This window comes from Pogona vitticeps, chromosome 12, assembly GCF_051106095.1.
Source record: "Pogona vitticeps strain Pit_001003342236 chromosome 12, PviZW2.1, whole genome shotgun sequence".
Taxonomy (NCBI): domain Eukaryota; kingdom Metazoa; phylum Chordata; class Lepidosauria; order Squamata; family Agamidae; genus Pogona; species Pogona vitticeps.
This window is the reverse complement of record NC_135794.1, coordinates 13,182,024-13,208,112: the sequence shown is the minus strand read 5'-3', so window position 1 is coordinate 13,208,112 and position 26,089 is coordinate 13,182,024. Positions and strand designations below refer to the sequence as shown.

General features: G+C 43.8%; 1 protein-coding gene and 1 pseudogene across 1 annotated transcript in view; one reads left to right on the top strand and one right to left on the bottom strand.

Annotated features, from left to right (window-relative positions):
• ANP32A (acidic nuclear phosphoprotein 32 family member A) overlaps positions 1-26,089 on the bottom strand; it is a 31,253-nt gene that overhangs the window by 4,569 nt on the left and 595 nt on the right. Inside the window, exons 2-3 of the mRNA XM_020808153.3 lie at positions 7,075-7,224; positions 187-309 (exon numbers count right to left, since the gene is read on the bottom strand). Coding sequence (XP_020663812.3) covers positions 187-309; positions 7,075-7,224 — 273 coding nt within the window. The remainder of the gene's footprint in view (positions 1-186; positions 310-7,074; positions 7,225-26,089) is intronic.
• Positions 6,486-6,640, top strand: LOC140702488 (U1 spliceosomal RNA; annotated as a pseudogene).

The following is a 26,089-nucleotide window of genomic DNA, read 5'->3' as shown; positions in this document are numbered from 1 at the left end:
TAATAAAATTATGTGGGAACCATTTCCATCCATGCTCAAAGAAATACAAATTAGTGGGGAAGTGGTGGAGAGCTGTGAAGCTCTGCATGTTTATAATGAGAAAAAGAGAAAAATATACCTGCAAGACTGTAGAGCTACATCATGGCACAAAAGGTTCTTGACGAAGTTTGCACATACAGTACTTACCAAAGGCTCTATAGTACTGAGATCTTTTATTTTGTTTCCACTTAGGTTTAGGTGTGTGAGATTTGGACATTTTTCTGCCAATACTTCCAATCCTCCTGAGATTCTGTTGTCACTTAGCTCAAGCTGAGGATGAGAAATGTTGACCACATTAAATGAAACTCTTTTATTACATTTTAAATATATACAGCATTCATTTATTATTTCTATAAGGGTGAGTAACCCAGTCAGTGTTGTTAACTCTCAACTAAAACAAGCTTCCTTTCTATTCTCTACTGCCTTCCCAAACTGTCTCTCGACTCCAAACTCCCAAACTCAAACTCTTCAATCTCTTATCCTATAATCTCTCCTCCCCCTGCAGAGAATCCTATATCTTATGACTCTGCCGCTCCAGCACTCTCATTGGTCCATGCAGATAGCACATTAATATTTATGACCTGGGTGGAAACCACAGTAAGTCTTTTGAAAGACCAGTCAATCAAGACCATGCATATTGTTGCATATCTGGCAGACTGTATCAGTTGTGTGAAGACAAGGCTTCCTATTGGAATGTTAGGGCCAGGATCCTCTTATCCTCAGGTAGAGAGGGGTTGATTTTTATCCTACGAGTATCTGCATCCTATTGCTACCTAGTAGTCTTCTACTCATATTTTCAATGCCATGGTGTATTTTTCTACCAATCATATCCATGTTGATGAGAGTTGTGTTGTGAATTCCTCTTGACCTGATTTGGGAAGTCATCACAATGATGGAATTAGGTGGTAGGTATTTCAGCAGAAATATGGCCTCTTAGTCACAAATCTTATAAAGATTCTCAACTCTTCTGGCAGCTGGCAGTAGGAGGATAGTAACATTCTAATGTGTAGTGGTGTAGCTGCACTTTGTTTATCTGGACATACATAGGATCAGACCATCGTGAAGGTGGTCTTTGGATCTCTAACTGTAGTGACTTCAAAACAACAGATCCAAGTATGAATGAAAATCCTCAGACGAAAAAGGTGGATTCCTGTTTCCATTATCTGACTCTGGTGTAGTGGCTAAGATTTCGCAGTGATCTAAAAATTCATTTTCTGAGTCAGAACCTTGAGAATGATTAAGTGTAATCATTGCCTGGTCTTTTCTGCAGGAACATGAGGAGTTTTACGGTCCTTTTTAGCAGCTAAAGAAGAAATATGCTTTGTAAGTGTGCTTTCCGTAGTGGTGTTCTTTTTGCTTAAGACTTTGGTGTGTTTAGACAGTGGTTTAAATGCGTTTTTAAGCCTGTTTGGTACCATGAGTATGTTGTGCATCTTTTTTGTTTGCCAAGTTATCCTAGGAGTTTTGTTCCTAGGATCTTCAGAGGCAATTCTGACCCGGTGTTGGTGATCTGGATGAAGGGGATACTGAAACCAATGGATACTGTCTAGTGGTTGGTATCAATGCTGTCTTGACACTTCACCTTTCCCTTGGTGTCAAGGATGTTCTTTAGACAGTCTAGGACAGAAATTTCTGAAACTGATTGTGATGGATTATGATCAGGATCAATTCTTTGTTTACAAGGTCTTTTCAGTAGTGGCAATTTAAAGACCAAAGGACTGCCTTGGTTCCAGCAACCTCAATGTCAAGTATCTTTATCATATTGATTGGCATAATGTGCTGACATCGGTGACTATTCTGACAAGCCGTGGACAGAGCCAAACGGCTTCTCTACCTGCACCCTCTGATAAGGAAAAGGTGGTGGAAAGTGCCCCTCCAGTCCAGGATAGAAATGTGGCAGGTATAGCATGGTGCCAAAATAATATGGTTACATTGTTTCCATTGTAGCCTTTGAGTAGTATGATCTGTGTGATCTCTTTCATGGTGGAAAACTTTTTTCCCATACTGTTGATTGGGAATCAGAGGAAGAATGATGTTCCCAGCATTGAGCTATTTTATCAGGTTGTATATCCTTAGGGCTCTTATATCACAGGACAGGTAACTTAGATCTTCCATTCCTTGGAATGGCTGAGGGCTAGTGAAGATGCATAATTTGAGAGATGTCCTCCTCTGATCTGAAACAGACCAAGTCATCCTGAGTTGAAGTTCTGGCTAGTGACTTCTTTGGCTTTTACTTTGCGGCCCTTGGAATCTGTGGGCTTTCCCCTCTTTTTTGCTGTGGAGGTCGACACTGACTTGGGTGCTAATCTCAAAGACAAGGGTCTGACCTCAATGTTGAGGGAAGATGTCTGTTTAGACTGCATTTCATGAGGAGCTGGGTCATCTTGACTCCTAGTTGAAGCAGCCTCTGACTGTACTGCCTCTGTGAGTATTTGCTTAGATGGCATTTTGCAAATAGTGATTGTAGAGATCAAAGTCATCATTTGTGACAAGTATCTACCACGTGTAGCAAATTTTCCAACAAATAACATTTTAGTCAGGATAGATGGTTCTTTGTGGCAATGTTGGTGAATTTATGACAAATCTAGCAGTTTGGGGTTTGATGCCTCTCACCTAAAGAGTAAAGGCGCTTCAAGTGTCCATCAGTGAGGGGTACCTTGTTAGTTTAAGGATGCACTTCTTAAATGGGCTTGCAGGAACCATAACAGACGGGAAGGCTTCAAACATGACAAATACTAATGATTATTTTTTTAAATGACTTATGACAAAAAAAATGAAAAGGGAGATGAAGAAACAGATAATGGCTGAGAAATCTATTTACTTTATATTTAGTAAATAGTTCTTACCACCATGGTATAAAGGTACTAACTAGACAAATAAGTAGAGATGTTTCCTCAGTGGCGGCTGAAAGGGAACCGAGTATTCTCCATAGGATGAAGGAGTATGCACAGTGCAGGGAGTTGACCTAATGGACATCTAGCTCTGGAAATATTCTGAAGAGTTTCACACAGGTTCAAAAAGAACCAGCACGTGTGATTCACAGAGATCACAAAGAACAAATGGTCTCAGTTTCAGCACTGGAGGAGAAAAGTCTGTGTGGGGCAGAGAGCAAAGAAAGGAGCAACAGGCTAGTCTTGTAGAACAGGGGTTCCCAACCCGATCTGTGCCCTGGAGCTAGTCTGTGGCCCGGGCCGGGCCGCGGAGACAGATCTCCCACCCACCCCACGCGCACTCCTACCCCCCACAGCCCCTTTGCGCACGTGTGTGAGTGTGTGCAAGTGCCCCCATCCCTTTGCAAGTGCTCCCTGGGCTCTACCTTGCCCTTTGTGCCTGCATGAGCACATGTGTGCACCTGCTCCTTCGCACATGCGCGCGAGTGTTTGTGTGCCCGCGCGTCTGCTCCCACCCCACGCGCACTCCTACCCCCCACAGCCCCTTTGCGCATGTGTGTGAGTGTGTGCAAGTGCCCCCATCCCTTTGCAAGTGCTCCCCGGGCTCTACCTTGCCCTTTGTGCCTGCATGAGCACATGTGTGCACCTGCTCCTTCGCACATGCGCGCGAGTGTTTGTGTGCCCGCGCGTCTGCTCCTTCATGCCTGCGTGTGTGGGGGGGGGTGCCCCACCTTCCCCAACCGGTCTGTGGAGTTAAAAAGGTTGGGGACCACTGTTGCAGAGGACCACAAGCAGGAAATAGGTGTGGAGGATTCCTAGGCTTGGTGTGATTTGAAGGTGCCACTTAGGTACAGAGGAGGTAGACGAGAAGGAAGAGACATTAGGTTATGGTGGACAAAGTCGCCCAAGTTGTTTTGTTCTACTCAGGACTTCAGCAGCTTGAAAATGTGCATAAAGGTATCAAACAGATGCACTGGGCCAGGAGTGAGAAGGTAGAAAAGTTTGCTGAGAGAATGAAGTAAATGCGTCAAATGCTGAAGAGAAGGATGAACTAAAATTCAGACTGGGCAGTCAAAGAAGAAGAAGAAGCCACAAAGGGGAGGGACAGGAAACCAATAGATTAGTGGACTGAAAGTCACAGAAGAAAGAAGCAGAATGGCAGAAGGGTGGACAAGGTGTGCAGTGCTCATGGAAATGAGGCAATCAGACAGAAAATTCCACAGCATAAGACAAAGACACCAAGAAAACCCAAACTGATGAATACAAGCTAAAGGCAATAAATGGCAGACTCTGTCCCATGGTAGTGTGATGCAAACAAGAGGAGTAAAAAAGCAGAAAAATAAGAGGAGATGGGAAGTGGGGGAATTATTATATAGGAAGCATACTCACTTTAGTAAACCTAACTGCATTAATAAAATTTACCTTAATCCTACCAACTGCTGATATCATCTACATTTAGCTTTACTTTTATATCGTACGAAAGCCAAAACATTTGGTTAAACATCAAGAGGAGCCACTATGTTAGTCTGCTGTCTGTTTGAACAACAGAACCAAGAAATTTTGTGGTATAATCGTGAACAAGTTTTACTTGGCATAAGCTTTCATGGGCAACTGCACATTCCTTCAAACACACAGGCCAGTATTCTTCTGAGCTTCTGCAGCATTCTGTTGAATCTCCCACCCACACAGTAATGCTGGATTGCAACACTTGTGCAAATATTGCCTTTATGCAGGCATTATATGAATTTTCTCTGCAGATATCACCATTTGCATAACCAACATAATCTAGTGATACTACATGGAGGATTTTCTACTTAGCAAAAGCTCAATAATCATAGAGTACAACAGACATGTATATAAATATCAAGTAACAGACCCTCTAAAGGGAACAATTAATTCCGTACTTAAGAAACATATTGGTCAGTATCCTAACACTTAGGTATGCCAGAATAAGTGGAACTATGTAAGCTGTAGCAGTGAACTGTTGCTAATCAAGGAGTTGATGTTTGTATTTTTCATTGTGTGGCAACTGCATGACTTGGCACGTGATGAGGAATAAAACCATCAACTCTTTAATTACCGTATTTTTTGCTCCATAAGACGCTCCGGATCTTAAGACGCACATAATTTTTAGAGGGGTTAAACAGGGAAAATATATTCTGAACCAAATAGTGTAATAAAATATTTAATACACTATAACAGAATAACATTTGAACCATGTAAAGTGAACAGCAGTCAACAGTGGCATTAAGAACCATTACCACTGTCATTAACAAATGGAGAGACTTAAAGCTTTGTGTACTCATGTACCATAAATTTAATTCAAGTACATATAGACCATTATCAGCCAGTGATAAGACCTATACCACGCTACCTATATTTTACATTTCCTTTCATCCACCTCCTCCCCATGCTTATAGAAATGACAGATGAGATTGTTGTGCAACTCTGCCCATCTACAGCTCAATCCTATACTAAATTAGAAATGGTTTGTCTGATTGGGCACTGCATTGAGAGGTCCCTTTTAGTTGTGTGGAGGATAAATAGTGGAATTAAACTATTTAACAGCTGGTTTTCCTTATTTACTTTAGGTTATGCAAAAGAACAGCAACACAAAGCTTAACCTGATCCCATTCACCAGCAGTAGCACATGCTCTGCATAAGACCAAATCTCCATTTTCTGACATAATTGAACGTTTATAGCATGCAAGGCACAACACACAAAGCCAGGAACAATGTTCTTGACCAGCCAAAAAAACTGAATACAAACTATAGTAACTGAAATCAGGAAGCAGGTACTGTAATCCAGTTAGAAGTCACGAGGCACAGTTAGTTTCCTTGCTGCAACACCCTTTGGAAATACATTCTCTATTAGATGCTCAGAACTAGTTGAAAAGTTTGCCAGTTGAATCCAAATTTCCCATAGAAATACATTGAAAAAGGTCAGAAACTTTAAAAAACCTAAAAGAAATTCACTTACCAGGTACTGTAGACTGAGCCTGGCTCTTCACAGTGCCTTGGTAGACCCCAGAACAGCCAAAAAAGAGCCCCAAACAGCTAAATGCCAGCAGGCAGCCTGCAGACAGCAGCCATTTTGTGCTCTTCTCTGTTCCTGCCCTTTCCCCACCTAACAGCTGATCAGCCGCTTCCCAGGCAAGCAGGTTTCAACTCAAACGGAGCACCTTTTAATCCAAACAGGGTTTAACTCAAAACAAGAAGCTTTTAAAGAAAAACAAGCAGCTCTCTAACTGCTTGGACTAGCAAGGAAGCAGACAAGCAGCCTCTTCACTAACTGAAAGTTTCAATTTCTCCTGCTTTCCCCACCTTCCCCACATATTAGGTATGCTAGTATATGTGCACTGGAGGATTGTGGGAGGAACATCTAGCCCCTGATGGGGGTCCTGTGGGGCACCCCAAAACACTGAGGAGCTCTCCTGGCCTCTTTCAGCACTGGGGCTATGCAACCCTGTTCTGATCAGGAGGTGCAGCCAGACGGTCACCATGCCTTTTGAGGGCAGGGCACACAAAGGGCCAGGAGGCTTAGGGGCCATTCAAACTCAGACCTGGCAGGGAAGATACCATTCTTGTAAGAGTGGGTTTTCCAGGGTAAGGCTCATCTATTGCACTTCAGATGAGCTGACCCCTGTGATTTCCCCAAATGTGGGAAAATCAACTGCCTAAATGGGGGACTGTGTTTCTGGTTTCCCCTGGTTTTTATAGAATCACTCCTTCCCCTTTGGTCCTTGGCTGTTTGCATTGCTTGCTGCCACAGGCCTGTTTGCCTTGCTGGTTTTCCAGTTGAGCTGCAGGGAGCAGATCTTGGAAAGCCAGCAGTGCAGAATGCTGAGGTCTGAACAGCAAGCAGTCTCTGCTGCCAGTTCAGAGGCCTCCTGGCATGGCAGTGGGAGGCTTTTGGGTGGTGGTGGCTGATCCCTGGGTTATTTGCATTCACTCCATAAGATGCATGTACTTTCCCTCCCACCTTTTTAGAGAGAAAAAGCGCGTCTTATGGAGCGAAAAATACGGTAGCCACAATTTGTTGCTGCAGTTTATGGTGTTACAATTAAGCCACTGTATACAAATAATCAAGATCTGGCCTCTGTTCTCTTTATAAAATTAGTGAACAGATAGGGCATTTACTTACCTTCTTAAGTTTGTTTAACTTTGGTAAGTTTGCAACTGAAGTGAGGCATACATTGATTGTACTTAAGAACTCCAGCTCTTCAAATTCATCTGTGAGACCTTCAATTTTGCCTTCATTTGACCTACAGTTGTCAAGAACAAGTTCTTTAACCTAGAGATAAAAATTATATAAAACAGTAAGGAATCATATTTAGTTGCAAAAATCACAGCAATCAATGTTGTATTTCTTGACTCATTTTACACAGTCCCTCCAAGTCTCACCCAAATGCAGGCACACCTGGACTGACATAAATCCAAAGCCCACTTACTTTAGAGTAGGTACTACTGAACTCAAATGACATTCATCTTCAAGGAACATGTTGGCTGTTGCTTAGCATAGTAAGCCACAACTAGAATAGGCTCACTGAATCAGTAGGGATCTAGTAAGTCAGTTCCTCCCCAAGTTCCAATGGTTCAATAGGCCTAATCCAGCTGCAACTTAGTACACAAAACAACAGAATTTAAGCCATCATGTATGAATCATAGGCTACAATATTATATAAATATCTTACTCACTGTTCATGTATGCCAGGAGTTCTTTGCATACATGACTCCCAGAAGCTCCAACAACTGGCTATACTGGTTAGGCTTCTGAGTTCTAATAGTCTGAGAATATGGCCACTGATATATGCCTGTCATATTAAGCATTTTAGGTAAAAACAAAATAAAACTAAAGAAGAAATTAAAGAGGCGAAAATGTAGTTGTATCTTAAAAGCTGCTATATTTTAATGTGAGCTTTCATGGATAAAATCCCCTTCTTCAGATGTCAGAGAGATATAACATGGCAATTATTTATACATGGCATCAACATACAGAGATCATGATTGGCTGGTTAAAGTTTAGGAGAGTGAAGTGTTGAGGATGGGCTGTAAATCACATATGATAGATGTGAGTGGTCTTAGTTGTGGACTTAAAGTAACAACTAGTAACAACTAATACATCATGCGAAAGGCTGGACTGGAGAAATCCCAAACCGGAATTACAATTGCCGAAAGAAATCTCAACAACCTCAGATATGCAGATGATACCACTTTGATGGCAGAAAGTGAGGAGGAATGAAAAATGAGAGTGAAAGAGAGTGCCGAAAATGGGCTGAAATTCAACATCAAAAAAAACTAAGATCACAGCCACTGGTCCCATCACCTCCTGGCAGACAGAAGGGGAAAATATGGAGGCAGTGACAGATTTTACCTTCTTGGGCTCCATGATAACTGCAAATGCTGACAGCAGCCCCGAAATTAGAAGACGCCTGCTTCTTAGGAGGAAAGCAATGACAAACCTTGACAGCATCTTAAAAAGCAGAGACATCACTTTGCCGACAAAGGTCCGCATAGTCATAGCTATGGTTTTTCCCAGTAGCGATGTATGGAAGTGACAGCTGGACCATAAAGAAGGCTGGCCACCAAAGAATTGATGCTTCTGAGTTGTGGTGCTGGAGGAGACTTTTGCGAGTCCCCTGGACTGCAAAGAGAACAAACCTATCCATTTTGAAGGAAATGAACCTTGAGTGCTCACTGGAAGGACAGGTCCTAAAGCTGAGGCTCCAATACTTTGGCCATCTCATGGGAAGAGAAATCTCCATGGAAAAGACCCTGATGTTGGGAAAGTGTGAAGTCAAGAGGAGAAGGGGACCAACATGAATTTAACCCAACTCCAGGAGGCAGTGGAAGACAGGAGTGCCTGGCATGCTCTGGTCCATGGGTCACGAAGAGTCGGATACGACTTAACGACTAAATAACAACGAAAGTAGTGTTCAGTCATTTTCTCTTCTAAGTATGTCCTGCAATAGGTTACTTCTGGGTACCCATTCTGGTTTGTTGATTTGTTTTTTAATCACACTGGGTATTATAGTCCAAAAATGCATTTTGCAGATTCTTTAGTATGTCATCTTAAGGTCATCCTTCTCTTCAAAGATCAAGAGCCCACACATCTTCTCTACACAATACCCCCGTCATATAAACAGTGATCAAACAGGTTATCTAAACAACAGCACTGTCAGTCTACTTTCTTTCTTTGCTTCCATCTACTCCCAGAAAGACCAACATCTTGGCTATGATCTTCCAGAAGAATTCTTTAAAAAGGCACTGACATTTCAGTATTGCAAGCCACTTCCTGAGGGTGACATATACAGTATTTAAAGAAATGAATGAAGTGAACACAGAATTTCTAAGAATATCAACCTAGGGAGTGCAAAAAATCTGATTTTGCTCGGCTGGGACCAGGATATAAAAGCTGTCTTCGTCCCAAGGGCAAATGAAGCTCTTTCCTCTGTGACTACATTCAACAGTTAGGTGGTGATTTAATTTCTCAAATGGAAGGGAGGTTCTTCAAACTGCCTGGCAGCAATGCTCTCTAGCCAGGAAGTCTCAAATGGGTGAAGGCTGTGGCTCTTCAGTAAGAACATAATTTTCATTATATTTTTTGTGTCTGTCTTGAACTTGGTTTTAAACACACTATTTAACCTGAGCGTTTGGGAATAGCTATGTTTCTGGACCCACACTGAAATACCTCAAGAATGAAGTCTGTTAGGAACCCTCCCACTTGCCTTGGTATCTCAGGTTTAAAAGGAGTGAATTGAAGAGAGAGAGAAAAAGTGCCAACTGTCTTGATGCAAACTTAGATTGAGCACAGAAAGAACCTCTTATTACTGGACAATTGTTAAGCTGTTTTTCTCCCCAGACTATTTAAATCACAATTTCAATTTTAAAAATTTACATTTTTTTATTTTTTATTTTTTAAAAAAAAAATTAAATTCTTTTTATATTCAAATCATGATTTATATATTTTTTAAATCAGGTAACCTGACTAAGTAGACTGTAGGAATGCTATAGATGTAACATATCTCTACTTCAGCAAAGGTTTTGACAAAGTGCCTCATGATGTTCTGATCAGCAACATAACTAAATGTAGGTTGGATAGAACAGCTATCAGGTTGGTTATTGAATGGCACTCAAAAGAGAGGTTATCAATAGATCCTTCTTAAACTGAGAGGAGGTAGCAAGCAGACTACCAAAGGGCTCAGTACTGGGTCCAGTACTGTTCTTCATTTTTATTAATGACTAGGATAAGGGGGTCTAGGGAATGCTTATCAAATCTGCAGACAACACAAAAATGCTCAAATCTTGGAAGACAGAAACAATATTCAAAAATATCTTGATCGGCTTGAGCTATGAGCTGAAAACAACTGAATTAAATTTGATGATATGTGCACAGTTCTACACCTAGGAAAAAGGAACAATGTATAATATGAATATTACTTGGAATTGTAGATTAAAAGCTGAGAATGAACCAATACTGTGATGTGATTGCAAGAGAGGCAAATGCTATTTTGTACAGTCTCCAAAACATGTGCCAATTCTCAAATATTCAGCCCTGTTTAGGCCTCATCTTGAATCATGTGTCCAGTTCTGGACACCACACTTTAAGAAGGATCCAGAAAAAATGGAACACGTTTAGAGGAGGCTAATGAGGATGAAAGGGAAGATATGGAGGTAGTGACAGATTTTACTTTCCTGGGCTTCATGATCACTGCAGATGGTGACAGCAGCCATGAAATTAAAAGACGCCTGCTTCTTGAGAGGAGAGTGGTGACAAACCTAGCCAGCATGTTAAAAAGCAGAGACATCACCTTGCCGACAAGGTCCGCATAGTCAAAGCTATGGTTTTTCCGGTAGCGATGTATGGAAGTGAGAGCTGGACCATAAAGAGAAGGGGACGACAGAGGACAAGATGGTTGGACAGTGTCATCAAAGCTACCAACATGAATTTGACCAAACTCCAGGAGGCAGTGGAAGACAGGAATGCCTGGTGTGCTCTGGTCCATGGGGTCACAAAGAGTTGGACACAACTTAACAACTAAAAAACAACAACAATGAGGATGATCAGAGGACTGGAAACCAAGCCTACGAGGAAATACTGAAAGAACTGGGCATGTTTAGTCTTGAGAAAAGAAGACTGTGGGGAGTTATGATAGCACTCTTCAAATATATAAAAGGTTGTCATAAAGAGGAGGGGTAGGATCTATTCTCAAACATTCCAGAGTGAGCTCAAGTTACAGGAAGTCAGATTTTGATTGACTATCAGGAAAAACTTTCAAACTGTTAGAGCAGCACAAAAATGGAACCTTTTCAGAAACAGGTACACCCAGGGGTATCGGATTTTACACAGGTGCTATTCATTTGATGGAATCTGCACAAGTCAGTGAACTGGGAGTGTGACACTCGTGGGCCTCTAACTGGTCACAAAGCACTCAGTCAGAAAGTTTGCCAGAGTCTTACCTACCACCTTTGCGCTGGATTGAGTCCTTAGATGAACTTAGGTCAAAAAAAGGGCAGGAAAGGAGGAAGGGGGAGAGAACACCTTCTAAACAGAACACCTTTAAAAACACTTTTAAAGAAAACTTTTAGCTTAAAAAGGGGGCAGGAAAGGAGGGAGGGAATGAACAATGGGGAAAAGGGGAAGGAAGGAAGGAAGGAAGGAAGGAAGGAAGGAAGGAAGGAAGGAAGGAAGGAAGGAAGGAAGGAAGGAAGGAAGGAAGGAAGGAAGGAAGGAAGGAGGGTGGGTGGGTGGGTAGGTAGGTAGGTAGGTAGGTAGGTAGGCAGGCAGGTCATCACTGGGGCACACAGACCCCTCAGACAAAGGTTTGTGCTGTTAAGCACAAAAGAGAGAAGAGAGAGAGAGAGAGAAGACAAGGGGGGAGAGCCTTGGGTCTACAGTAGACTCCATTTTAAACTCCTTTTAAAAGCCTGCCTGCCTGCATCAACAAGCACCACAGTTTTCTGATTTTAAAAGAGCAGGCCTTGGAGTCACATTTTAAACACACATTTTAAAACAAAAGACAGGTCACAGTACACAAACCCTAGAAGCCACAGCAAGCATTATTCCAGTACAGAACTCCTCATCACAAAAAGTGTCTAAATTGCATTTTACAGCCTGCCTGCATCAACAGCCAGCACAGCCCCTCACAGACTATTTTCTGATTTTATGAAAAAGACTGTGGAGTCTAAACTGCATTTTACAGCCTGCCTGCATCAACAGCCAGCACAGTCCCTCACAGAATAATTTCTGATTTTAAGAAAAAAAGACTGTGGAGTCTAAACTGCATTTTACAGCCTGCCTGCATCAACAACCAGCAACCATTATTACAGCAAACAGATCCCCAAAGAAAAAAAAGACTTTGGAGTCACATTTTAAACCCACACATTTTAAAACAACAGAGAGGTCAGTACACAAACCCCAGAAGCCACAGAACGCAAAAATAAACAAATAAATTTTACATTTTAAAATTATGATCTAATTTTCACATTTAATTTTAATTTGATATTACAGTCTACTTTTCACATTTTAAATCCACATTGCAAGACCCATCAGAGCACAGAAACATAACCCCCCACCTAGCCCTACCCCCCCCCACCAAGCTGCAAAAAAAAAACTGTACAGTACAACAAATACTGTACAGTGTACGTACTCACCCAGAACAAGCAGTCTCTGTTTTTTAAAAAAGTCAAAAATCCAAAAATTAAAAAAGCCCAAAAAAAAGTCCGTACAGTACAGTACCCGGCAGTACTGTACCAGGCAGTCTAAAGACTCTCTCCCTATCCACTCTCTAACCGCTGGGACGAGTGAGGTAGCAGACAAACAGCCTATTCGCTGGCCAACAGTCAACTGAAAGTTCACATTTCATGCTTTCCCCGCCTCCCCCACGGTTCTTCCCCATTTGTATGTTGAAGCTCCCATTCGCAAGTAGAAACAAATTTTGTGAACAGAGCTGTTTGTAAGTTGGATTGTTCGTAGGTAGGGACGTTCGTAAGTAGAGGTTTCACTGTACAGTAGTACCTTGGTTCGTGAACACCTCAGTTTACGTAATTTTCGGTTTATGAACTGAAATCTGTAAGAAATAAACTCTGGGTTACATTGCTTTCTTTTTTTCACACTACAAAAGGGTTTTTCCAGGGCACATTGTGCTTATAGCACCACCCCTTTTTTAGCGCAATTGGCCTTTTGGTTTGCAAAATTTCCATACTACTTAACATCGCGCTGAACACAGCCATTTCGCAAACCGAGGTACTACTATAGATTGAAAAATTTTAAAAATGTTTAAAAAAACTCAAAAAGCCAAAAATGTTTTACTGTTTTTTCCAAAGCTCCCATTTTACCCTTTTCAAGAATTAAGGAACCTACTGCTTATCTATTCAACATCAAAGTCCTCATCTCTGTTTGACAGGCAAACTAACCACAAAAACTAAAATCGTTCCTAACATTTCTTTTGGTGGAAAATGAAAGCATGGAGCGTTCTGGTTCATCCTTAAAAAGTTCTTATCTTTATTTTCTCTCTCACTTGAGCAATCTTTCTGTTCACAATGATGAATTTTGTTCTCCCATGAGAAGGGTTAAGACAGGTCCAATCTGTCCCCCTTTTGAGTAATGACCCCTTCCCTTCCTGCTCCCTTCCCTATCTTTTCCTATTCACTAGGCTGTGGTGACTTTCCTTTTTTGTTGTTAAATAAAGCAAGTAATCTGCAATGCATCTATCCACCATGGTACACAATACCACCAATGTATCTCATTTATCTAGAATAGCACTGCATCAACAGGAAAATATATTTTTTAAATTTTGAAACAGCAGAGTAAATAAAAATAGAGAAGGGTTCTCCGCTGTCCCTTTCAATGCCACAACCCATCAAAGACATCACAGGATTGTCACCTCAGATAATACAGCTGTGTTTTGGTGAGGACTAACCATGGGCTACAGGCTAATTAGAATCACTCTGAACTGCACAAAAAAAATATCCCTGTAACCACACCACTGTGTCAAGAAGCAGTCAGATGGGTTGCTCTAAGTCAAAACAGCAATGGACCAAATGGCACCAAAAGCAATCTATTCTGCCAGTGTGGAGATGCCCTGAATCTTTAAGCGCTACTTATAAAGCTAGCATAAGACAGTTCGTTCGTTCGTTTAGTCGTTTAGTCGTTACCGACTCTTCGTGACCCCATGGACCAGAGCATGCCAGGCCCTCCTATCTTCCACTGCCTCCCGGAGTTGGGTCAGATTCATGTTGGTTGCTTCAATGACACTGTCCAACCATCTCATCCTCTGTCGTCCCCTTCTCCTCTTGCCTTCGCACTTTCCCAACATTAAGGTCTTTTCCAGGGAGTCTTCTCTTATCAGATGGCCAAAGTATTGGAGCCTCAGCTTCAGGATCTGTCCTTCCAGTGAGCACTCAGGGTTGATTTCTTTTAGAATTGATAGGTTTGTTCTCCTTGCAGTCCAGGGGACTCTCAAGAGCCTCCTCCAGCACCACAATTCAAAGGCATCAATTCTTCGGCGGTCAGCTTTCTTTATGGTCCAGCTCTCACTTCCACACATCACTACAGGAAAAACCAAAGCTTTGACTATTCGGACTTTTGTTGGCAAGGTGATATCTCTGCTTTTTAAGATGCTGTCAAGGTTTGTCATCGCTTTCCTCCCAAAGCATAACACAGTAGCAGCAGTAAAAATCTTTACATTTTCTAGGGATATGACTCTCCCCCACAATACAGAAGAAGTCTCTCCTGTTATCGGAGGAAGGCAGAGCCCTTTGGAGCCAGATGGCTGAAGAAATGTATTAAGCAAAACCAGCACTAATGTGCTGGGCTCAGCAAAAGCAAGGTTATTGGAGAGAACAGCAAAAAGCATGCAGGCAAGGATGAAGGCATCCAAGTGCAACATATCCACAACTGTAATCTTATGTTAAGCGGTACTGGACCCTTTTGTTCTGATAAGGCCAAAAGCACCTACATAACACACCAGAGGCTTGACATCATGCAGCTATCAGGTCCTTCAGGCGAACTAGAAATCTCAAGATAGATTGATGCAGCACACCCTTCAACTGTTGATATTTAGTTGGATGTTGAAGAGCTTCTCATTCTGCCAAAGTTAACATTTTAATTCTTTTTCAAATATTTTTCAGTCTTTATTTAAACCTCTTTTATATACTGTACAGTGCTGCCTCGTATAACGAGTGTCCCGTTTAACGACGAATTCGATCGCATACTGATGTTGCCTATGGGGAAAAATCGCTTTGTGATGTTTTCTCCCCATAGGCACCATTTCCCCCCAGCTGAACGGCGGGAGCCTCCAAAGGAGCGCTCCCGCAGCTCAGCTGGGGGAAAATGCCTGCGGTGGCCTCGGAAGGACCCTTCCGAAGGGTCCTTCCGAGGCCACCGCCGGGATTCCCCTTTCCCGCGGCCGGCTTCCCCGGCCATGGTCGGACTCTCAGGATCCAAGCCGCGGGGGGAGGGTGGTGGGATCCAGATGCCTTTCAGGCATCCCGGGCTTGGATACCACCCGCCGCCGGTTACCCAAGCCATGGGTAACCAGCGGCGGGTGGGATCCAAGCCCGGGATGCCTTAAAGGCATCCGGACCCCCCCACCCTCCCCCCGCGACTGGGATCCGAGCCGCGGCGGCTACCCCAGCCATGGCCGGACTCTAGGGAGTCCGGCCATGGCTGAGGTAGCCACCGCGGCTCGGATCCCAGTCGCGGGGGGAGGGTGGGGGATCCGGATGCCCGGATCTGACCCGCAGCGGCAACTCCCAGCGATGGCCGATCTCCCACCACCACCATCGGGCGCAGCGGGAGAAGCCGCCCGGTGGGGGGGGAGAGATCGGATCGGCGTCTGCCTTTCTTCGGAGCAGCCCGACTGCTCCCAAAGGTCTGCCCTGACTGTCCTTGCAGCAGTGGAGGAGGTGCCCGGTGGAGTAGAAAGCCCAGATCGGCTCCTGCCTTCTCCTCCACCGGGCACCTCCTCCGCTGCTGCAAGCAGAGTCGGGGCAGCCCTTTGGGAGCAGCCGTCTGCTCAGAAGAAAGGCAGAAGCTGATCCAATCTCCCCACCACCACCACCATCGGGCGCAGCGGGAGAAGCCGCCCGGTGGGGGGGGGGGGAGATCGGATCGGCTTCTGCCTTTCTTCGGAGCAGCCCGACTGCTCCCAAAGGGCTGCCCCGACTGTGCTTTCAGCAGTGGAGGAAGTGCCCGGTGGAGGAGAAAGGCCAGATCGGCTCCTGCCTTTTCCTCCACCAGGCACCTCCTCCGCTGCTGCAAGCACCATCGGGACAGCCCTTTGGGAGAAGCCGGGTGGTGGGGGAGAAGGCAGGAGCCGATCCCGTCTCCCCCCACCAAGCTTCTCCCAAAGCACTGCGCCCGATGGTGGGGGAGAAAACCGGATAATCCGTTCCTATTAGAACGGATTATCCGTTTTTCAATGCATCTCTATGGGAAAATGCGTTTCACTTAGCGATGTTTTCCCATAGCAATGTTTTTTTTGGAACCAATTAACCTCGCTATGCAAGGCACCACTGTAATTATAAGATCTTTAAGATTATGCTTGTTGTAGTGTGTATTTGAATATGTTTTATTTTAGCACATTTGTTGATATTTTTAATGTTAAGTTAATTCTTACGTTTTGTGTCACTTTTTCTCATTTTTCTCATTTCAGTTTTGGTACACTGCTGTTGATTTCACTTATTACTGCATATGAAGATACATATGTATACCTGTTACACTTGTATAAATTAGTGTCTTTGCAATCTGATAAGCAAATACAAAGCTCTTATAATATTTAGGAAATGAAATAAATACTTGGTTCAATATTGTAAAAGACTTTTGGGGAACAAACAGCAATGTATTTTACAACCACCTTGACCAGTATCCTGTTGACTTCAGGCTGAATGCTTCCTAAGATCTTCTGCCTATTATTGTACAAGCCAGAAATTGTCTTATTGAAAAAGAGTTTACACTTGCCCAAGGAAATACAACTAGACCTACTTTAATTGTAACTAACTGTGTCAATGTAAACTAAAACTTGAGTAGGCCCATTAGCAGGGCTTGAAAATTTTTAGAATGTTCTACCAGTCAGTCAAAAATTTTTACCAGTTAGCATGACCAGACTATAGCCTTGCAATTTACTGGGATTGGGAATCACTGATTTATACCCTCAGACTTGGGTTGCTTTATTACCTGCGTGCCTGTGGGGTCATGAAGCTTGTATTTTGAATGCCTTTTTTTAATGCCTCCAACAAAAATAAAACTGAAAGCAAAAGCGCCTGGCCTCAAGGATCCATGGTTCCCTCCCACCCCAGGATGTGTCCTTGTCAGCTGAAATTGGGAGCAGGGAATCTCCATATTCTCCAGCATGGGACTACTATACATTCTACTATACATAGAGCTATATCTCTATGTGCAGCTCAAACTCTCTTCTTGTGAGAAGAGGGCAGTTTTCCTTTTGCAATGGGAGGGGGGAGGGGAGGACTGCAGGATTAGAGTGAGACAGAGAGAGAGAGAGACAGTTGGAAGGGAAGGAGGTAGACAGGGAGGGAGCTGTGACTCGTCCAGCAGCATTTTTCACTCATCACAGACAAGTGGACAAGTGCATTTTTTTCAATCCCTGCCCATTAGAATTAATGAACTTATGGAAGAGCTGCTTCACAAATCCCCAGCTTCAATGGGCCTATTCTAGGGCAACTTATTATGCTAAGCAATAAGATTTCAGCCAATATACCTTTGCGCAAGCTCCAAAGAAAAGAAAAGAAAAGGCCAGATCACTAACACAACATGACACTGCATAAAGTGGAAGGGACAAATGGTATTCTGCAGTAGCTGGAAGCCACAGATAATGAAAAATTGCACAAAGGTGACTACATGAAATCCCATGCAGGTAAATGCAAGAGAAGTTTTCCATCTCTCTTTTGCCAGCTTTCAGAAGGCAAGTAACTTTATAGACTTACCTGGAAGGCTGTTTTATGTAACAAACAGAAGGAACCTACACATAGTCCTATTCCCTTCTGCACTTGAAAAGAGATCTAAGACCAAGTACATGAACTCAGAGACAAAACAAACGATAATGATTCACCTCAGTCCACAAGGCTGAAGGTTGTTCAAAGCACCCCCATCCCCAAACACACAAGACTTTGGTGGCAACCACTATGCACAATGATGGAAAGTTCTACTATAGTGCTCTATACCAGTGGTTCTTAACGTGGGCGATAATGCCCCCCAGGGGGCGATTTCATTTTTCAGGGGGGCGGTAGAACGAAAAGGGGCGGTGTGGGGGCGCTGGAGCAGAAGGGGGCAGTAGGGGGGCGCTGGAGCAAGCCAAACCTGTGAAGATGGCTGCAACCTTTTTATAGTGTGCATGAATATATATTTTCCTCCAATTTTAATTTAGTTTCAGACTTTTTGTCTTGAAATTTTTAGTTCCTGCATTTGTTTTTATGCCCTTTTTATAGTTCTTTTTGTGTCTTAAAATTCACTTGCAACTAAATCATTAAATGTTACTTTTTGGGGGGCATTTCATTTTCTTGGAATTTAATTTTGTTTTCAGGGGTCATTGGATTTAAGTGTCTTAAATAAATAAATAAATAAATAAATAAATAAATAAATAAATAAATAAATAAATAAATAAATAAATAAGATAGCATCACCGTGGGGAGGGGGGCGATGATAACTTCCTCAATGGCTCAAGGGGGCGTTTCTTTCAAAAAGGTTAAGAACCACTGCTCTATACCCTCTTCTTCTGTCCGCCCCTCCCCCCACTGGCCCACCAATAGCAATTGCAAAAGTAAGGCATTATTACCTCTGACTCCATCAAGGAAGCCACAGCCTTGAATCTGCAAGAGCTGAGCAGGGCTGTTAATGACAGGATATTTTAGAGATCACTCTTTCATAAATCAGAGGCAATCTGACAGAATAGAACAACAACAGAATAGGTTCTCCATAAAACAGTGTGTGTTTTGTGCTGTCAAATCAGAACTGATTTATAGTGAACATAATAGGGCTTTCAAGGTGAGATATTTAGGGAGTAGTTTTACAACTTCCAGGACATCTGAAGTTATATGCACCCAAACAGAGACTTCAACCTTGGATCTTCAGATTAAGTCTTGATGCTCTGCCTCCTGACCTAGCCAGGCTCTATCCATAAATCTCAGAAATAACACCTCTATTGTTGCCAAAGGACACTGTTGGAAGACATACAAAGGCCCAATCAGGTAGAAATATGCACTCACGTCATTCTCTCTTCTACAATACTCTACTTGAATCCCCCTCTCCAAAATACTCAAGACAGTGTTCCATGCCCACTGGGCTATTTTTTTTTTACTTTTTCTTTTGTCTGAAGAATATGAGGGCAAAGGGGGCATTATACTAGTATACTTATAGGCACCAATAGCATTATCATCACTAATTTGTCTCATCCCTTTTTAAAGCTGACTCAGTTGGTGGCCATAAGTATACTAATAGTTTCAAATTCTGGAGTTTAACTAAGTGGTGTCTAATGAAGTTCTTCCTTTTAACTTTCATTAATCCCCACCATTCTTGGGGTCTATATGGGGGGGTCATATCCCCATCCATTTTTTGCATACCATGCCACATTTTATTCATTTTTATTATTTCAGGAACTCTTATCTGTTCATCTAGAAGGCAATTCCAAAAAGGTTCTTAAGTCACATTTAGATTATTATACATGTTGGAAAACTCTCCACTTTTGGGAACTAAAAAAAGGTTGAGGATGGCTAAACAGCTAAACAGACAACATCCCCTACTGCAGCATACCTGAAACATTAATACCACCCTACTGAAATGTGTGACCAACTTCACACTGGTGAAACATTACTAAAGTCACAGGCAGAATTAGAGCTCTCTCTTGTATTCTGAAACCTTCCATACTGGAAATGAATACAGGGCACATATGCCGCAGGATCTAAAACATAATTTATTCATTGTTGCTGAAAACAGGGGCTCTGCTAGTGATAGCACCCCTGTATTTCCCCAGTACTGATAATAAAAGCAAAGCGTGTATAGCAGGGGTGTCCAACCTTTCACCTTCCCTGAGCCACATTAGAAGATGAACATTTGATTTGGGCTGCACATAAATTTGGTTTGGGCCGCATGGGGGGGCAGCCCTAGCCGTCCTCCGCAGCCCCGCTCCAAGTGCGCTTACCGGCAGCTGCGATCTCAGACAGCAGAGGCTGCCAGCTTTGACTCCGGTGGCTTTATGGAGCTGGGAGGGGGTCCACCTATTGATGGGGACAGCGCGATGCAGTCACGCAGCCCCCCTCTCCCCTCCCCTCCTGCCCCTTCCTTCCCTCTCTCCCCCTCTACCGTTGTGACGTGCCCCAGCCGCATTCCGGCTGTGTAACTTGAAACTTTGGAATTTCTTTAAAAATAAAAAATTGCACTGGGCCGCATTATGAACCGACCTGGGCTGCATGCAGCCCTCGGGCCGCAGGTTGGACAAGCCTGGTGTATAGCAACTACAGTACATGTATATCCAAAGCCATATGGAACTTACATCATAAGCTCTGATGCTCTCACAGACACAGTTTGCCAGTTATACTGCATTTTAGGTTATGTAGCCCCCATATTTATGATACATACTTACTAGGACATTAGGGAAGAACTGGTCATCAAAGAATCCAGTTTTGATACAGTTTTATTTGTTTACTCGTGGAAGAAATTTATTTGTATATTCATGGAAGAAAATAGTTGATTTTACTCATTTATAAACAAAATGAAGCTGGCAAACTAGTTGGAATATGGCTGCCCTCTTGTTCTCCAGGAGATTCGAGGTAGTAGTAGTAGAAAGATGTATGAACTTCTGGTGCAATTCTGCAATTGTTCAGCTGAGTGTTTTCTGCTACCTGGAGGCTCACCAGAAATGAAAATGCTCAGACATACAGTTGTGTTCAAAATTATTCAACCCCCACTGAAATTGAATGTTTTGGCCATTTTGACATTGATTTTGATCATTCAGTCATCTTGCTTACATTTACATGAAAGAGGCACTTGTAGGTCAGAGAAATATAACCTTAAGTTTATAATGAAATAACCACAAATGTCTTTTCTGTGCTCACATCATTATTAGTTTTTATTCAACCCCCAAGTGACATTCAATCTTAGTACTTAGTACAACATCCTTTTACAGTTATAACAGCTTTTAAACGTGAAGCATAGCTTGACACAAGTGTCTTGCAGCGATCTACGGGTATCTTCGCCCATTCTTCATGGGCAAAAGCCTCCAGTTCAGTCAAATTCTTAGGCTTGCACACTGCAAATGCTTTCTTTAAGTCCCACCAGAGGTTCTCAATCGGATTTAAGTCTGGTGACTGCGATGGCCACTCCAAAATGTTCCAGCCTTTCCTCTGCAATCATGCTCTAGTGGACTTGGAGGTATGCTTGGGATCATTGTCCTGTTGAAAGGTCCAACGTCTCCCAAGCCTCAGGTGTGTGACGGACTGCATCACATTTTCATCCAATATCTCCTGGTACTGAAGAGAATTCATGGTACCTTGTACACGCTGAAGCTTCCCTGTACCTGCAGAAGCAAAACAGCCCCAAAGCATTATTGACCCTCCGCCATGCTTCACAGTAGGCAAGGTGTTCTTTTCGTCATATGCCTTGTTCTTCCTCCTCCAAACATAGCGTTGATCCATGGGCCCAAACAGTTCTAATTTTGTTTCATCAGTCCACAGAACACTATCCCACAACTTTTGTGGTTTGCCCACATGACTTTTGGCATACTGCAGTCGACTCTTCTTATTCTTGGGAGACAGCAAGGGGGTGCGCCTGGGGGTTCTGGCATGGAGACCTTCATTACGCAGTGTGCGCCTTATTGTCTGAGCTGAAACTTCTATACCCACATTTGACAAATCTTTTTTCAGTTCCTCAGCAGTCACACGGGGACTTTTCACCACTCTACGCTTTAGGTAGCGCACAGCAGTCGAAGTCAGCATCTTCTTTCTTCCACGACCAGGTAGCATTTCAACAGTGCCCTTTGCCTTGAATTTGCGAATGATGCTTCCTATGGTGTCTCTTGGTATGTTTAACTTCTTTGCAATCTTCTTATAGCCATTGCCCTTCCTGTGAAGACAAATCACCTCTTCTCTTGTCTTCCTGGACCATTCTCTTGACTTCACCATGTTTGTAACCACACCAGTAAATGTCTAGAAGGAGCTGAGTATCACAGTCATTTTAAAGCTGCCTAATTGGTGCTTATTATGCTTGATTGGTGCTCGGTGACATCCACAGGTGTTTTCAATACCTGATCGAAAACACCTGAATCTGCCCCCAAAAAACTAGGAAATCCTGCTAATTTAAATATTTATGTGGCGCATGTTAAATTCATTAGAATGCATCATGCTAGCTAACAAACACCAGGTAACTTTTGGGCACATAACCTTAAGCAAGAGGACTGTCCAGACTTTCCTGCATCACCCCCACTCATTACATGATATTTGACATTCAACAGAATTGGGATGCATTACTGTATTTCAATTCTTGTCTTTAAAAACTGCTTTGTTCTCAAATGCAAGATTTATTACAAGATTTCTCTCTAGCCTTTCACATACCACATTTTTCTGTGTATAAGACACCACCCTTTTCTAACCCAAAATTTCTTTCTTTCCAAGAAAATGGAGAGGAAGGCAGGGATCAAAGTGCTTTCTTGGGAAGAAAGTGCTTTCCCCTTCCACTTTCTTTGCAAAAAGCTGCTTTTCCCCTTGCAAAAAGTGGAGAGGGAAAGTAGCTTTTTGCAAAGAAAGTGGAGGGATATGTGCTTTCCCCCTCCACTTTCTTTGCAAAACGTGGAGAGAGAAGGCAGGGATCAAAGCACTTTGACCCCTCCCCCTTCTTACTACCCTGTATAAAACAAACGTCAATTTTTCCTCTACTTATTTTAGGGAAAAGTGGCGTTTTAGACATAGAAAAATACGGTATATGTGTAACTTATTTCCACATTTAAAAGACAACTACTTCATGAATTATATTTGAACCTTTACTAAGAATTCAAACATGGTAAAAAGGTAGTTTGGAATACTATAAAATGTTTCTTCCTATTAAGTGCCACATTTTTAATACACTGAATGCATGCTGATAAATCAAATGGGCTGAAATCCAATAGTAAGTCACAATTAGAGTAAGTATGCCGAATCTGTGGGGATCTGGTGAACAAATCTGGTGATCTGGTATACAAATACCTGTATTTGTGAATTATTAGTGGATTTCAGCCATGATTCACTTATTTTCATTTTGTCTTGGATTATTCTTTCCTTCTTGAAAAAGATACAGTAATTGTCTTCCCCAAGTCTTAAAACACCTTCTCTCCTAATTACACCACTAATAAAGATTTTTGTAGGGTTTCATGACATTACATAATAACAAGAAATCATCTTGATGAAATGGTGTGAAACCATAACCTAGAGAGCCCTAAACTATTGTTGAAGACATTGGTACTAATGACAATATATGATAAATCCTTTTGATAGCTTTTGTAAGTCTGGCAAAAGTTGTACATGGCAAACAATGTTCAATGCTAAAGAAACATTTAGCAACTCTTTTTAATAGTAACTCGTAAGAGAAAAACCACAATTTTGGTTGTTACTACTGTATAAAAAGGGAAGATGATGGTTGAGTGAATAGTCTGGTGCTAGTAACCCTCCTGCACAGAAGTAACCAAGTGTTTGCACCAGAGGGACAGAGGATTCCCACTTCACTAGGCAAGATGCTTTCAATTCTTCTGTGAAGGTTTTGCTGGTAAGACTATCATCTATAATGATATGATCTATAAGGCAGGAACAATAAACCGCCTCACTAACAGACCTCCGTGCTTCCTCACATCCCACCTTTCCTACAGCGAACCAGACGTTGTCCTAAATGTGAAGCAATCACCTCCTGAGGTCTGTCAGAAGTGACTGCCTCTGGCTCCACGAAGCCCCATTCTTGAACAAGCAGACAGGGGCCACCAGTCGGGTTCCCCCCCCCCCCAGCAAAGCCTCTCTTCCCTTCGGTGGCTACTTTTTAAAGCCTTCTGCTCACTGCATTTTCTAGGTGTTGGGCAGCTTTCAACGGTGTTCCTTCTCTCCTCCCTCCCAGTCAGTGACACTAGTGACAAAATGGCAGCCCCTAGAAACTGGCAGTCATGTTCGACTCGCACGCATGAGGGAGGGAAGGAGGGAGGGAGGGTTCCCCTTTCGCTCCGAGCCCGCCTCACCGCCGCCGCCGCCGCCGCCGTCTCCCCCTCCCGAGCTAACAGTCCCTCCTCCCTTCTCTCCGCTCGCGTAATAGGAGACCAAGCGCACGCGGGCCGGGGGGGGCAAGGGGAGGTTCGTTCCCTGCCTCCCCAGCGCTCCGTTTCCTCCCCACACACACACACACACACGAAGGAGAGGGGAAGGCAACCTGTCCATGAATTATGCAGCGCGGACCGACATCTCTGCGGTAGGGGGCCTGGCAAGGCGACACCAAACCCGCCACAGACCGAGGGCTCCGCCGCCTTCCCCACTCACTGCAGGCCAAACGCAAACGTTACCCCGCTCCCCTGAGGCGGCCGCGCAGGCTGCGTCGCCCTCGCGCGCCCCCCCTTCCAGAAAGGAATCGATTCGGAGGCTCCGCTTTCCTACCCAGCCTTTCTCTCCTTTGCAGTTCGACGGGGGGAAAGATGGCGTCGTGTCCTACTTCGGAATGAGCCAGCGTGTTGTTGCCGCGACGACACCCAATTTAGGAAGGCTTTTTTTCCGGGCCGGCGGCGACGCAACGCGTAAGACAAGTGCGTTCGCCAACTGAGCTCCTGACCCACAAGCAGCCGGCTGAGTCCCCACAAACGCGCGCACGCGCGCACGCACGGCCACAAACGCGTCTCGACTCACACGGCCTTCTGTCAACAAGGAGGGGGAGGAGGAGGAAAACGGCAGGACTGCGCCTTAGGATGTAAGAAAAGCAAACACCCCCCCCCCCCACCGATACTTCTTTAAGTTCAAAAAGTTACGTTGCATAAACCCACATTTCAGATTCTCCTTCTGATCACGGAGCCAGAAGCGTCCCGCGTGCCTTCCTAAGGGAGGGGGCGGCTTCGGCTATCGCTGCTTTTGGAGAAGGGGGAAAATGCAAGGAAAAAAAACCCACTAGCTGACAGTTCGCCCCCAACCGCCCATAGCAAAACCCAAATGCGTTGTGATTTAAAGGCTTATGTAAGTGCCCCCCCCCCGGGATAGGAAAACATCTTTAGAAAAAGGTGGGGACGAGAGGTGCAGCTCGCTTCCCTAGGAATAGACTACTTCTTGAAAAAAATGTTTAGAGGAGGACATAATACTCTCGAGTTCCAGAGCCATCGCCTTTACGCATAAACCGCTCAGATCAATGAACCCTCAAAATTGGCCACCCCAACCTGGGCAACCTTAATTTCTCCTTGGGCTGAAGGGATGCAGGGAGCCAAGTTCTCTCGCCCCCGCGCGCCCATAGATAAGATGAAGTGTTTTATGCTGCGCAAATGGGCAAGGGAAATCCGTGACCCCCCCCCCCGGAAATCAAGCAGGCGAGGCTCTGAGACTCAAAATAGTAAATCAAGCCCTTCTTCCTTGAACAAAGTTTCGTCTTATTTTAGAGGCAAAAGCCGCACATTTTCAAGTCCAGCCCGAGCTGGGTGGGGGGGGGAGAAACACTCACCACCCTCTTGCCCGCCTTTTTGTGTATGTGTTTGCGTGCGGATGATGGATCCATCAGGGGCTGCTTCCCCCATCAGCCCTACTTCTTTTAGCTAGATATCGGGAAGGGGCTTAAAACCTATTGAACGTAAACTCCCCCTTCTTCCCAAAAAACTATTACTGGGCTTCGCAACATCTGGGGAAAGGGGAGAGAATGGAAGGGCGAGAGAAAGGGCGCGTTCATGAGGACTACAAAGTTGCAAATATGGCTCCCCAGTCACCCTCGCCCGATCCACGGTGAAGAAGCACGGGAAACTGGCGATCGCCCCCCCCCCCACAACTTGCTCGCAACCTCCCCCGCCCCATGAGCCCGCTTTCTCCCCCCCCCCAAACAGGTCTGGAAGCCAGTATTAACAAACTCCTTCCAGACCCTCGGAGCACAGCGCCAAATCCACGAGCCATTATTGCGCCGAGGCTTTTGCGACGCGCTTTTCAGGAGCACTATGTTTTTCCTGCCATTCGGACAA